This window comes from Lissotriton helveticus, chromosome 9 (genome assembly GCF_964261635.1).
Source record: "Lissotriton helveticus chromosome 9, aLisHel1.1, whole genome shotgun sequence".
Classification (NCBI taxonomy): Eukaryota; Metazoa; Chordata; class Amphibia; order Caudata; family Salamandridae; genus Lissotriton; species Lissotriton helveticus.
Genome location: NC_136070.1, coordinates 1,266,179,680 through 1,266,194,985, shown reverse-complemented (window position 1 = coordinate 1,266,194,985; position 15,306 = coordinate 1,266,179,680). Strand labels below are relative to the sequence as shown.

Sequence of the window (15,306 nt, the reverse complement as noted above, 5' to 3'; positions counted from 1 at the left end):
CACCCCCCCAGTTTCTCAAACTTTAGAGCGGGTTGTTACCCGAGTGGGTTTGGACTGTGAACCTTCACGGTCCCTCTCTGAATTATCTGATTAATTCTAAATCAGGAGAAGAATCTCCTGTCAAATTATGTCCGAGAAAGAAACGCTGTCCTTCTCAGAAAGCCACATTAGCAATTTGATAGCTTCCAATCCCTTCTCAGGTCTTTCGTTGAGTAATACTGCAAAACATCAAAATGAGGCAGATAAATTAACTCGCCTCCAAAAGAAGCACATAAGAACCGAACTACATGGGTATTTCCTTCTGCAGCACCTGCGGGCAGGCACCATACCATGGGGTTTACAAGTTAAAAATATCCCTGTGATTTTTGTCGAGGACACAGAATACAAAAAAGGTTTCAGCTACATCAATACAAAATGTAGTAGGGACCTTATGGTCCATACTATAGAGACGGCCCAACGCCTATGCAGTCAGGAAGAACAAGAGATTGCTGATTTAATAAAGGCCATTGCTGATAACAAGACAGACACTGAGGCCAAAGCGTTATTAGAGAAGATTGAAAAAGAAATACAAACTTTTAAAGACATCACTATCAACACTAAAACCTCTCAATTCGAAAGAGACTCAAAGTCATTCAAGCTTGACCAAGTGTATCCGTTCTTAAAGGAGGACTACTACACAACAGCAGAGTCAAAAAGGGCCTTAAATTCCTATCAGGGAAGATCAAAAACAAGGTTCACCACCTTTTCCTCGACCTCATCGTCGGGGTCTTCACCTGAGTCCAGACAAGACAGACAAGGGGGACAGACTAAAAAGGGCTTCAAACAGCCATGGGAGATGCGCACGAGAAACAGATATTACAACAACTACAACAATTAGATACCTCTACAATTGTTAACCTTTCCGAAAAAACTTTAACAACAGATGAAAAAACAATCTTGAGCTTGGGTTTAAAATTTGTACCTACTAGAAGAACAGACTTCACCAAACTCAAGCTAGAGGCGATTAAATTTTGTCGAAAAATTAGACTGAAAGCCTTCTTTGCCGGTTCTGAACCCACTCCAAATAGGGAAACCACTGAACTAAGAGTAAAATCTAAATTCTTGCCAACGTCAAATATACCCAAACAAATATACGCCTTTGAGCAGGCGGTACTATCGTCACTCACAAAGCTAGAAAAAAGTAGGAGCTTCATGCATCACAATATTAGTAAGAACCAACTGACGGCCATCCAAGACCTTAAAGCAGATACCTCAATTGTAATCAAGCAAGCGGACAAGGGGGGTGCGGTGGTAATTTGGCCACGTACAATGTACCTGTCTGAAGGCAGGGCACATGTAGATAACATGGATTGGTATAGACCTGTTAAAGAAGATCCTGTTTTTGAAATTCAAAGTAAGATCGCCAAATTAACTAAACAAGGACTAGAGGATGGTTTCCTGGGTCCTAAAGAGTTCGAATTTCTTAACAAAAAGTCACCAAGAACGCCAGTTCTATACTTCTTGCCGAAGATTCACAAAAACCAACAGACACCCCCCGGGAGACCCATCGTCTCTGGATGTGATTCCGCATTGGAACCAATTTCCAAATATATTGATTTCTTTTTGAAACCTTTTTTATCCCAGGTCAAATCTTACCTGAGGGATACAATCGATTTCATTAATAAATTACAGGATATGACATTTGATGCAGAGAATGAGTTGATGACCACAATGGATGTCAATTCATTATATACACAGATCCCCCAGGATGAAGCCCTTGAAGTAATGGAATTTTATCTTGAGGAGCGGGAGAGACCCCACAGGGTACCCACTGCTTTCATTATATAATTGGCAGAAAGTTCTTTGAGAAGCAATTACTTCAAATTTGAAAATGAGTTTTTTATTCAGATCAAGGGTACGGCCATGGGCTGTCCCTATGCGCCGGAAATGGCGGTGTTGTACATGGCCCAGTACGAGGAAAAATTCATTTATAGGAACAACCCCTTCAGTGACAATATAAAACAGTGGGCACGGTATATTGATGACATCTGGCTCCTGTGGCAGGGGAGCCAGGCACAACTTGATAACTTTTATGGTTGGTTGAATGCACGTCACCCAGACATAAAGTTTTCAATTGAATCAAGCAATAAGAAAATGACCTTTTTGGACGTGGAAGTAGGCATCGAAGGAGACAGGTTTTCAACCTCTTTATTTAAAAAACAGACTGACAAAAATACCATTTTACATTATAAGAGTGCACATCCCCAATGTCTGAAACAAAATTTACCTTATGGTCAGTTACTGAGGATCAGAAGAAATTGTTCTGAAATAACTAATTTTGACACACATGCAGCCACATTTTGTGAGGAAATGAACAAGAGAGGTTACCCAAAAAAATTGCTGAAGCATTCAACAAAAAGGGCGAGGTATACCCCGAGGGAGGAGCTCCTAAAAATAAAATCTAAAAAGGAACTAAATAAATTGGTCTGTGTCACCACCTATGGGGCGCATACCAATAAATTCAGGCAAATAATCCTCAGAAACTGGCACCACTAGAGGGACTTGAACACCCTTTGGAAAGGCCAATATTTGCCATGAGAAAAAATCCCAGCATTGGCCAACAAATCATTCGGGCAGACAGTTATGTCCCTAAACCCAAGAGTGACCTTATATCACAGTGGAAATTAAAACCCATCACTGGACACCACAAATGCGGTATGTGTGTCACCTGCAGCAGTACTATAGAAGGAAATGAATTTTGCCATAACGGCATCAAATGGAGACATGAGATGCATACAAATTGCAGAAGCAAGAATGTTGTATATGCAGTACAGTGTGCTTGTAATAAAGTATATATCGGCAAAACGTGCCAACAAGTTAACATTCGAATTTCACAACACCGATCACGACTTAAGAAAAGAGTACCAAATGCCCCAATGGTCAACCATTTTGTAGCTTCCAACCACAAGGAGACCGATTTTACTTGGACAGTGCTAACAAGCGTTGATCCAAAACACCGATCTCCAAATGTAGAACAAGCGCTGTTACGCAAGGAAGCGTACCTAATAATGAGGTTCGATAGTATCAACAAAGGACTCAACTCAATGAGTGAACTGAACAGACTTTAACGACAACCAGCTGTTCAATGCACTACAACTCCCACAATGCACCTCTGTGGCTTTACCGCACTGCAAACACCTGATTGGTCAAGTTGTTTTAAAGAAACGTACAGGCGACAGCTTGCTTGACCCACACTGGTGACTCAGACAGACGGGGTTCATTGAGAGATAACACGCGGAAGAAATAGGTAAGCCGGGCTCCGCTTTTAGCAATAGATCGCATTACTTGCTTCATACACAGCGTCCCTAACGGGCCGTCCTTTGTTGCAGATCTGCAGCGGAGAAATCGTAACCGCGTAAGAGGGCGGGTGAGAGACACCGCGTCCAAATGTAAAGAAAACAATCGGTGAGTAGACCAGTGGCCTCCCCATTAGCTTCACGGTCGTCACACTTAAACACGGAGATAGACACAACAATGGCATTTCTGGTCACTCTTTTCACAGAAGGAAAATGATACCATGAGTGATCACGTCCTTCAAAAAGACGAGGGAAGGAAATAGTTACCCTCATTGAATTTTGGAAGCACGTCGCGCCAGGTAGGAACCCCTGCCCCGACTTCTGCCTTTTAATCTTTATTAGTAGGGACGATTGTTGGATCATTGTAACTAATAAATATACAACAATCTTCATTTTAGAAGCGTGTACACAGTTCCAATAACAAGCTCCAAGTGTGACCTTTTCCTCCGCACCCCCGAGGTAAGGCACCTAGAGATGAATCATGTTAAGAAACTGAGAAGGTGAAAGGAAGCCCCTTTAATAAGCATGCACAATTTGTTTTTCCATCAATAGGACAAAAGACTGAAAAACGATTAAATCGGCCCTGATGAGAGTCTGGGTACTGGAGACCCACACTCGAAACGCGTCGGCAAAAAGGATTAAATCCTAGATCCTTGAAAATATTGTTCATACAGGGGATAACCTTTTTTGCAATTATTGTTGGCATTAATTGTTTATTGAGTATCTCTAGTGACTTATACTGAGTACTTCTTGTGATTTATGACAATCTAGTATTTTTGAAAAATGTGTTTATGTATTGTTGTCCATTTTAAATAATTTTGATATCGTTTTTCACTTATAAGATTTTTTCAATCTGTTTTCACTTGTTTTAGAACCGTTTTGAACACTACGTTGTACTATGAAATGAATCGTCTGAATTGTTTGTTTCACTCTTGTTACACATAGGTTGTTGCACAACTCAGACAACTTATTTTTGTGGCTATGTTTGTGAAGAACGCTTTCTCTTCCTGGTATAAACATTTTTGTTTATTCTAAAAATACGATTAAAAGGCGTAAATAATCGCCGAGATGAACATGATAAAGTTGGTTCATTTCTTTTGAATGATACTTGTTAAAATAACGTGAAGTGTGGGTCTCTCTTCTTTGTAAAGCATTTATTGGGCCCAACCCCACTTCAGTCCATAGGGCCACACCCCCCCAGTTTCTCATATCCTGAATACAGCATGTCGCCAAGAAACAGCACAAGCGCTGCCTAGGCAAGACTTTAAAAGGAAAGAAAAACAACACTTTATTATCATATAAAGGTGCAGTGACTGAAACATGAATGTAAAGAAAAAAAATAGAATGTAAGAGAACATTGAGAAAGGAGATTCGAAAAAGTTGCTGCTTCACAAACAGATACTCAATTTAAATCTTATCTTCAGGAAAGGCTGGCATGTTTCGGTTAGAAAAACTTTCAAGCTTTCTGAATGCACAACCTCTACTAAATATTTGTCTTATACTCAACACTCCTGTGATAGAAAAAGGACTGCAAGCATTCAATAGCCTGTAGGCCACCACAGGTAATGTTTTTTCTCCACATTTCTAATTCATTTCTGGAGACCTCCAATAAACGAACGTGCACAGCATTAATTGATCACTAGACAAAACATAGCGCTGGTGAGTAAAGAATAAGGATCCATCACTGAGTTATTTCTGGGGGGGATAGTGTTTGGGAAAATATTGAGCCAAAGATCAGTTTGTAGTGACAGCTTGTTATTTAGTTGCTTATCATATTTTCAGGTGATTTTTCTATCTAGACATTTATTTCCTACTTCGATATAATATTAAATGAAGAGTGCAGAATAAAAGCAAATAGATACAGAAGTTTCTCTGAAGTTTCAAGAATTTTTCAGATTCTTAAAAATGGAGTAGAATTAAACAGTATGAAACAGTGTTATTTACAGTTGGTTTGTTCATACAACCACACAGTCTCACTGATGTTCTTTGAATGATGTAGGTCCAGTATTATAGTTCCAGTTTTTAAAAAAGAGAGCAGACAGGATCCGGCATGCTATCGTCCCTTTTCCCTTTTATACCACTCTGTTAAGAATGTGGGCCGCATTTTACTTGGAAGAGGGGAACACTGGATTGGGGAGAATAATGTTTTGTCGGAGGTCCAGTTTGGATTCCATCCTGGCTTGGGGACTATTAAACTGCCCGATTCACAGAACTAACTTAAGACAAAATCCTAAACTTACTACCATTTTGGTATTCACAGAAGGCACTTACTCATTTTGGTATTCACAGAAGGCACTTACTCATTTTGGTATTCACAGAAGGCACTTAGTCATTTCGGTATTCAGAGAAGTTAGGAGTCCTAACTTTACTACTCCTAAACTGAGAAAAATTATAACTTGAAGACTTTTGATATTCACAGAAGGCATTTAGGAGTCCTAAAGTTAGGAGTCCTAACTTTACTACTCCTAAACTGAGAAAAATCCTAACTTTAAGACTTTCGGTATTCACAGAAGACATTTAGGAGTCCTAAAGTTAGGACTCCTAACTTCTGTGAATACCAAAATGAGTAAGTGCCTTCTGTGTATACAAAAATGAGTAAGTGCCTTCTGTGAATACCAAAATGAGTAAGTGCCTTCTGTGTATGCAAAAATGAGTAAGTGCCTTAAGCGATGTGCCATCCACCTCACATTTATGGATCTGTCTAACGCATTTGATAGCATGAACAGATCCAAGTTATGGGATCTTCTTGTCGATGGGATTAGTGATGTTCTGGATAGAGCTGCACTTAAACCTCCAGGCCAGGGTGAGATACTGGGAAAATGTGGAATGTTCTGATGCTGTAAGCCTGCAGCGAGGGGTCTGGCAGGGGTGTGTACAGGCACCAGTTCTCTTCCTACTCTACATTAACAAGCTAGAGAAAGCTTTAGTAGGCTTAGGTACAGATGTCCCTAAAATTGAGAGTAAGATGGTGCCGGCATTACTTTATGCCAATGATGCCATCTCCCTGGCCAGAACCTCCAACAGGTTGAAGATTCTCATCGATGGATATATTGTCTTCATGGAAACGAACAAATCTAAAACCTTTATAATGGTTTGTGGCCCCAAGGCTGTGAAGACCCGCACAATTTATATTATGACCTCTTGAGTTAAGAGAGAGCAGTCTTTTCCCTACCTAGGGATTACCTTGGATGAAAATCTTAGTTGGTCCTCTTGCATTGCTAATAGGGTCAAAACGTGCCACTGGGTTGATTTTTAAAGTTTCGGCGTGTATAGGGAGTAAGCTTAATTTCCTGCTTAATGAGATCTATTATCGCAAATGTGCCCCAGTTTTGACATATGGTGCTGAGATCTGGAATTGTACGAACACCTGCAGCTGGAGGAAAAAAGGGTGCTTACTGTGTAAGATTTTAGGGGTGCCCCCTACCAGTAGTACTTTCAAGGGGCATGAGGAGCTTGGCCTAAGCAATGCTGAAGATCGTATTAAGCTAGCCCCACTCTTACTTTGGTGTTCTATCTGGTGCGATGTACGGGCCTCCGTTAGCAGAGCCGTAACTGAGAACAGGTCTGGAGAGTGCCTGGGTCCTCTCGCTGCCCTGGGTAAAATATATACAAACTAACTTCTAGAGCCATGGTAGACCCAGTCTCTTTAATGATCCCACATCCATTACGAAAGACGATAAGAGGTGGGTAAAAGAACATGTCTTGTTGGAGCGGTCCAGGGCAAGAGAGCTTGCCCTAACTACCTCAGACTCCTATAGTCAATATGCAATGATTAAAATGTGTCCTGGGATAGAACCCTATCTAGAGTGGCCAAAAGGTCCTGGGAGAGGTCACTCCTCAGTAGATTTCGCCTTGGCTCAGTTAGTTGGAAACTCTGTCTTCTCCTTGGTCAGTATGATGTTTCCATGATATGTCGTTGCCTTTGCGACGAAATATCTGACCAAACCTAAATGCATTTCCTCGTCTTCTGTAGGTTTAATAGAGATTTGACTAAGTGCCTGCTTGTCCCAGCTCTTCGGAAAGATACGATAAGAAAAAGTAGAGCTGCCTTTCTCTACCTGCAATCTATGCCATCTCAGGACGATTGTTTTAGAATGGGCTTATTTTAATTGATATTTTATTAACTTCTTTTTAGCACTTTATCCTTTTGGATGTGGATTATGTTTCTTGTCTGTATATATTGGTCTTATCATTTTATACTGTATTATGTCAGCTGATTATCGCTTTGTATATGCTTTTATGGCCAGTATTCTTGGGCGAATAAAGTCGATTCATTTGAAAGATGGAATACTGTGCAATTTTATATTTGCGAAACTTGGGTGAGGTTTTGATACTCCACCTCTGCTTTTCTTCCCACCCTTTACCCCTCCCCAACTGTGTGTAGGAGATGGAGAAAGTGAACAAGAAATACACAGAACTGACAGACAAAATAGACGGCCAGGGCAGCGCGTCAATGAGTGCCATCGAGAGAATGAAGAAAGTGAAGGAGGAGGCAACAACACTCCTGAAGAAGGCCACTGATGCAAAGAGCAAGCTTGATGGTTAGTGATTCACTTGAATTTACATGACACATATTCACCATTTGATATTCAGTTTCTGAAATCTACATCTAATCCGTCTGGAAGTTGTAAATATGTACTATATAAATATGAAGACCAATATAGGTTGATCCATCTTGTTGTGAAAAGATTGGATTTGCTAAAATAGGCACATATTTCAGTAAAGCGAGTGCAAAATTATAATTTTGCTTGTAAAGTTTTGTGATGGCTTTGCTCAATTTTTAACCTACAATTTTATAAAAATCTAAAAAAAAGTCAGACGTTGACACACTAAACTGGGTAAGCATTGCATAAAAAAGATGCAAAATTATGACATATTAATGACTTCAATTGGCTAGCCAGTCAGTAATGTTTATTTTGTAATATTTCTTTTCCATATACAAACATATAAATATTTACTGTATGAGTGCATATTGCAATAGAAAGAATACTTCACATATATAAATATTTATGTAGTAGTTCGAACCTGATACAATTTATCAAAAACATTTTCTATCGTGTGAATGGTGACAAGTTTACTACCTACAGCACCTTCCATCTCCTTGTTCAAAATATTTTGTAGTTAGGGAAACTCTAACACCCAACTAATGCAGTCAAAAGAAAAAAACTATGATTTGTTAAGTACTTTAAGTGAAAGAGAATATTCATTATATAAAATGGAATCTTAACTCTAATCAGTGCAGTGATAAAGAAGAAAGCTGACATGAAAATCATAATCTTCCCACACAGAGCAGGTGCCAGACTAAATCATTTTAGCCATCAAATCCTTCTTCCATGCTTACTTAACCTATACAATAACAATATTAGCTATGAAGGAGTCATGGAGACAGATATGTAGAAAGTTACTATACGAAGCCCGCCATTCCTGCCTAGTTTGCCTTAGGTCAGCTAGTGCCATCATTTCTCGAAAAGCAATACATTTAATTTGACAAAATATATATTAATTTATGTTTCTTAAAGAAGTCTTCAATAAATCTAAATAAATGGTAGTAATTCATCTATCCGTGGTTTGTTCAAGTACAAACAAAAATTAAGAAAACCATTTACATTTAAAAGTGAAGAGGAAATACTATATATACAAGGAAGAGACTAGGGGCCAGATGTAGGAGCCTAAATACCGGTCGGTAACGGTTGATTTCGGCCGTTACCGACTGGTATTTAAGATTTGGCATGTAGGGGCATTTTTTTACCGAATCGGTAAATTTACCGATTCTGTAAAATACCGATTCAATAATTTTACCGATTCGGTAAATCCAAATGTAGGTGGGACTCTTCTGAGTCCCAAAGGCAATACAGATTCGGTATTTTACCACCCAATTCAATTGGGTGGTAAAATACCGAATCCAGGTGTGCATGCACATGTGTGCATGCACACCTATGCCATGTGACAGACAGACATGCCCTTAGGGCATGTTTGTGCGCCACATGGCACATATGCCTGTATTTGGGGTGTAAGAGGGTGTCAAAGTGACACCTCCAGCACCCTTGCAGAATTCGGTATTTACCGGTTCACAGCCCATAGGAATCAATAGGAAATACCGATTCGGTATTTACCGAATCGGTAAATACCGAATATTAACGAATCGGTATTTCAACATCTGGAAATACCTACATCTCCCCCCTTCATATTTACCGATTCACAAATACCGAATCGGTAAAATTTGGTATTTATGAATCGGTAAATACCATTTACCTACATCTAGCCCTAGGAAACTAAAAGAAATGTATTATTTCATCTATTTATGTAGTTAGCTTTCACATAACACTTTTACCCTGACAAATGTATTAGAGAGCTTTACATTTGAGCATAGTGGATTCATAGTATTCAAACCTGGGATCTAGGATTTAAGAGTCAGAGGAGTAAGTTGGACAACCAGGAAAGCAATCTTATTTCACCAATAGCCAAAGACAGATAGATATGTGTATGCCCGCTGGCGTAGCCTTAGTTTGCTCCAACCCTTTTTCCACACTCCCCTCTACGCGCGTAGGATATTTTACACAGACTAGATCCCTCTTGCCTCTAGATGGACTGGCCCATTTCAAATGCTGATGGCTCTACTCCTATATTCCTCTGTTCCCAGAAATCTCACACTGGGTTCATGCCCCCATGAAATCCAGCTTAACTTTTTGCCCCTTCATCGCTAGTAAAAAAAAACACTTCAAGTGATATGCCTGTCGAGTGAAGGCTCACCGCGGCATTCCTATTTCTCCTCACTGATAGCCTCATGTCTGGAGTCTCTCTTCCTTTGTCTCCTCTATTATCCTGTAGAGATATTCTCTGAATTTGACTCCCTGAGGCAGCTCTGTTCTCTATTTTAAACAACAACAGATGCCCTACAACCATACCCTCTAAATGCTGGTCCATACGGCTAGGGCTTGGTCCTCCACTCTGCACACTGTCACCGTTAAATCTGCTGAATGACACTTGTAAACTCCTCACTAAAACTTACCTACAGTGAATGTGTTTTAACACATTAGCATCTCTCTCCTGAGCCCTCTTTGTACTGTGTACGACCTGTATATCCTGCTCAGCGCCCCACACCTGAGCCTGGTCTGCCGCCATTAGCATTGGTTGTTGTACATGAGAACCAGAAGTAAGATTAACCATCCCTTACAGCTGCCAAGTGACTTCTCAAAGTCCTCCCCTGTTGTCTCAATTGCATTGCATGATTTTGTTTGTTTCATAGTGTAATCTTCACACCCGATCTGGTTTCACTCTGCTTGTACTCTGATAAGCCACAAGTTTTGGTAACTGCATAATTTGTCCATTTCCAAATATTCCTGCTATTGACATAGAATCAAAAGTATGGATTGTTGCATTTTATAATCTTAATAGCATAATGTCATGAGCGTACACATTAGGAAGAAATATACATAGGGCCTGATTCCGATGCGGTTAGGAAAGCATTCCCACATAGGGCCCGATTACAATGCGGTTAGGAAGGCCTCCCAACGGCATTTGCTCCTTCTGAATCGGATCGGGAAGGTGTCTTCCCAACCGCGGGCATGATTACGATGCAGTTAGGAACATAGGCTCCCATTGAAGTCAATAGGAGTCCAACCAAATCGTATCTGAAAGCATCCGGATGCATCGTACTCGGTCGGTCGGACTCTCCCAATCCAAGTGGGTCGGAAACCATTTCCAGATCGATTTGATCGGGAAGATTTCCTAACCGGATCGGAATCGGGCCCTTAGTGTTTGAAAAAACTCAACATGTTTGTATTTTGACAGCTGAAGGGGCAGATCGAGAAAAATTATGTTGGATCTAAATGATAACCAAGCAGGCTTAATGCATTGTACATTGCATTGATGATTAGGATGAAACCATTATAACAAATATCAGAATACTGAAACTCCCTGATATAAACCCTAATCAGAACTATAATCTGTATTATGTACGTATGTCCTTACCTATCCTGAACCGTAACCCTAAATCAAACATAACATTAGTCTTTAAACCGAAACCACCCTAAACATAATATTTACATTAATATTACACAAAAATCCAAGCGCAACGCAAACTCTATACAGAGCCCTAAAACCCAAACTAACTAGCCCAATTCTTAACCCAAGCCATATCCCAAATCTAAATCTTAAGCATCACCCTAAACACATGCCTAACACTAACCTTAATCGTATTCCTTGTTTTAAACATAACTGTACTCATACCTTAGCTGCAGTCTTAACCATAACCCTAACATGATTGTAACGCTGGTCTAAACCCTAATACTAACCAGCGCTCTAATCCCAAACCGGTTCCCAACCCCAACAGTAAACAGAGCCCTAAAACTCACACTAACTAGTCAAATCAAAATCAAAAAAGTGTATTGTTTCAATTAATTAAATCCTTAACAATACACACTAACTAGTCCTAATCTTAACTCAAACCCCAACCCAAATTTTTATCTTAAACATCACCCGAAACACATTCTTAGTCACAATCTTAATCATATCTCTAACTTTAACCATAACCCTAACCTAATTGTAATGCTGCCCTAAACCCTCTCATTAACCTGTGCTTTAATCCTAAATCTACTCCAGGCCCCAGCATAAACAGAATCTTAAAATTAACACTAATTATACCTAAAATTTACCTGGACCCTAACCAAAATCTTAATCTGAAACATCACCCTAAACTCATTCCTAACTCTAATCTTAATTGTAACCCTAATGTTAAACATAACCATACTCGAACCCTAACCACAATCCTAACTATAACTCTAACATAAATGTAATGCTGTCCGTAACCCTCATAGTAACCAGAGCTCTAATCCTAAACCTAGCCCTAACCCTAAGCAGAGTCCTAAAACTCACACTAACTAATCCTAATCTTAACTCAAACCCCAACCCAAATCTTAATTGTAAACATTATCCTAAACATATTCCTAATCTTAACCATATCCTTAACTTTAAACACAGCCATACTCTTACCCTAGTCCATACTCTTACCATAGGCACAGGCCTACCCATAACCTTAAACCTAATGTAATGCTACCTTGCCCCTCACACTAATTAGAGCTCTAATACTAAACCTATTGCCCACCCTATCTTAAACATAACGTTTAGGGCAACACTTTCCTTAAACCTTACACTAATTCTTAGCCTAAAACTAATGCTAATCCTTTCTCTAAACGCCAAACCTCCACCCTAATACAAAGCCCAGATCGACTCTCCTTCATGCAGGACAGCACAGTATTGTGACACTGCACAGTTCGAAAGACAGAAATTGGTACAGCTCCAGAATTAGCTAGCGTCATTCACTGATGATGTCATCGCCGACTCTCAACCTATCTCTGGCTGTTCTGCATGACCCTAAGCCTTGCTCTGTGGTACAAAAGAAAGCCTTCCGTGTCTGGCCTAGGCTTTGAACTATAGGCTCTCCCTCCAGTACAAATATAGACCATGGCACAGCAGATAGACGTGTAAGATGTGTGCTGTAGAATAAAGCCCACGTGCTACACATTGGTAGCTTGGGTAATATGCCACTTGAGCTCTGCGTGAACCTCAACACTAGTTGTTAGAATTTTGGGCAATGCCTGATCACACAACTTTTGTAGAGCTTCACACCAAAACCTATGGCTGGTCCAGACAGGATACCCTTCCATACATTAACAGAGGTTTGGTACAAAGAGGTGTCAGCGCTGCATGGTGGACAAATTTCAACGCAAAATATCTTCTACAGATGAAAGTTGATCCATCATTGCGGTTTGCATGGCTTTGGACCTTTTTGTACATCTTTACATCGCACGAGCGCCAGCATAAACCTTTAACCAATGTCGGCCTAATCCACTTATAACGAGTCAATTAACTGAATCAATAAAAAATAATAACGTAGGTCTGCAAGAAAAGACAAAAATATATTTTCAATGTCTAGTGGGTTTTCTTCATTATTATTAAAAAATAAACTTCTTCCTTCTAGCTTTTCTTCGTTTGAACCTTTCCTTGTTTTTTCTTCTCCTTTATAATGCTTTCCTCAATTTCACACAATGCCCTGATCACTGGGGACAGAGAGGGTCATCCAGATAAAATGGGAGATAATGCAAAGAAACCCTAAGCGGAGAGTGGGGGAGATACCAAGGCACGGGGAAGCTGAAGGGAGACCCCTTACAGTATTGTTCTTTTTGTAATCCTAGGACTGGAGGAGACGTTTAAAAACAACGAGAAGGAGATTTCCACAAAAACAGATGAGCTGAAGAAGCTGGAGGAGCAGGCGGCCGGCCTCCTGGAGTACATACACAACAAGGCGAACGCCTACGCCACCTGCTAGTTTCACCGCGCCTCTGTCCGATGGACAAATGGATCCAAGTAGACCATTCCTTCCAGGACCCAATCTGCAACCTTGGACCAAGCCTGGGGGGACTCCAGACCCTTACCAAATGGGACCAGTGGGTCTTTCTTCCCTTTCCCAGTCTAGAGAAGGGACACCCACCATACATCTAAAAGGGCCAGACCGATGCCACCGTGTCTGCAGATCGATATAAGGTCAATTGACATATAAAGCACAAAATTGAACTAATTCACAAAGTTGGGGCCTGATTCACAAACTGTACTTTGTAGTATGTTTTGTAATACTTCACTAGTACTACAAAACATACTACAAAGTACAACTTACTACAAAGTTCTATTTACAACCAGTACTTTTATAGTAGCTTACACTTTTGTAGTAACTTATATGTGTAACTTCCACTCTTGTATTTACTTACACTTAAGTAGTAAATTACACTTTTGTAGTAATTTACACATTTAACTTGCTCTTTTGTAGTAATTACACATGTAACATACCGCTTGTGGTAACTTACATGTGTAACTTCCACTTTTGAAGTAACTTCCACTTTTGTAGCACGACACTAGGCCAACTACACATACTGCAACACCCTCCCACAGAAAATAATAGATATAGGGGCTTAAAATAAAACTTCATGGGAAATAATTACATTAGATTATTTAAAATAGTTAAAAACATAAATTATTATACATTCATGTTAAAATGTGTATCAAAGATTACATATTTATAATAAATTCTAAAATGTTTAATTACCTTTGTTTCATTTAAAACACAATGTTACATTAAATTACATTAAAAATAATTACAATCACTTTAATTAACTAATTACATCACTTTCAACAAATAGTGATGCAGATTGCAAAATATTTTTTCTTCAGGCTAGAATTTATTTATTAAATTTAAACTTCAGAATAAATGTTTTTAATTTACATTGATATGTTCCCATTAATTAAAGATTAAGGGCCAGATGTACGACCATTGGCATTAGCGACTCGCAAATTGCACAAAATTGTGAGTCGCAATTTGCGAGTCGCTAATGCCAATGTACAACAGTGTCAGAGACACTGTTTGCGATTTCCCATGGGGTCGCAAATTGCATGCCTCATCCATATTCATGAGGCACTCACAATTTGCGACCCCATTGGGAATGGATGGCCCTCCCCGGGATGGTGACCTGCTGGGCTCAGTAGACCTCCATGTCTGGGACTGCTTTTTTTGAAAAAGCAGTTTTTTTTTTAAGAATGCAGCCTGTTTTCCCTAAAGGAAAACGGTATGCATTTAAAAAAAGAAAAATTAAACGTTTTTGTTTCATTTTTTAAGGGCAGGTAGTGGTCCCTGGGACCGCTGCCTGCCCCTAAAAAATATTTTCCCCTGCATTCACAAAGGGTAAGGGTTCACCTGGGGACCCCTTCCCTTTTGCAAGGGCTTTACCGCCCTCTTGAAGAGGGCGGTAAATTGTGAGTGTTTTGCAACCGCAATTGCAGTCGCAAAACATTCTTTCATTGGGTAGCGATTCGCTATTAGGAAGGGATGCCCTTGGAATGCCCCTTCCTAATCGCGAGTCGCAAATCCTATTTAGCAAGTTGCAAACCCGTTTGCGCATGCAAAAATTGGTCGTACATCTGG

At 39.8% G+C, this 15,306-nt stretch overlaps 1 protein-coding gene across 1 annotated transcript in view; it reads left to right on the top strand.

The window, feature by feature from the left end:
• The window catches only part of LOC144782452 (laminin subunit beta-1-like), a 385,361-nt gene extending 371,462 nt beyond the window's left edge, over positions 1-13,899 (top strand). The window contains exons 34-35 of the mRNA XM_078661828.1: positions 7,720-7,876; positions 13,529-13,899. Coding sequence (XP_078517954.1) covers positions 7,720-7,876; positions 13,529-13,662 — 291 coding nt within the window. The 3' untranslated portion in view covers positions 13,663-13,899. The remainder of the gene's footprint in view (positions 1-7,719; positions 7,877-13,528) is intronic.
• The last annotated feature ends 1,407 nt before the right edge of the window (positions 13,900-15,306 follow it).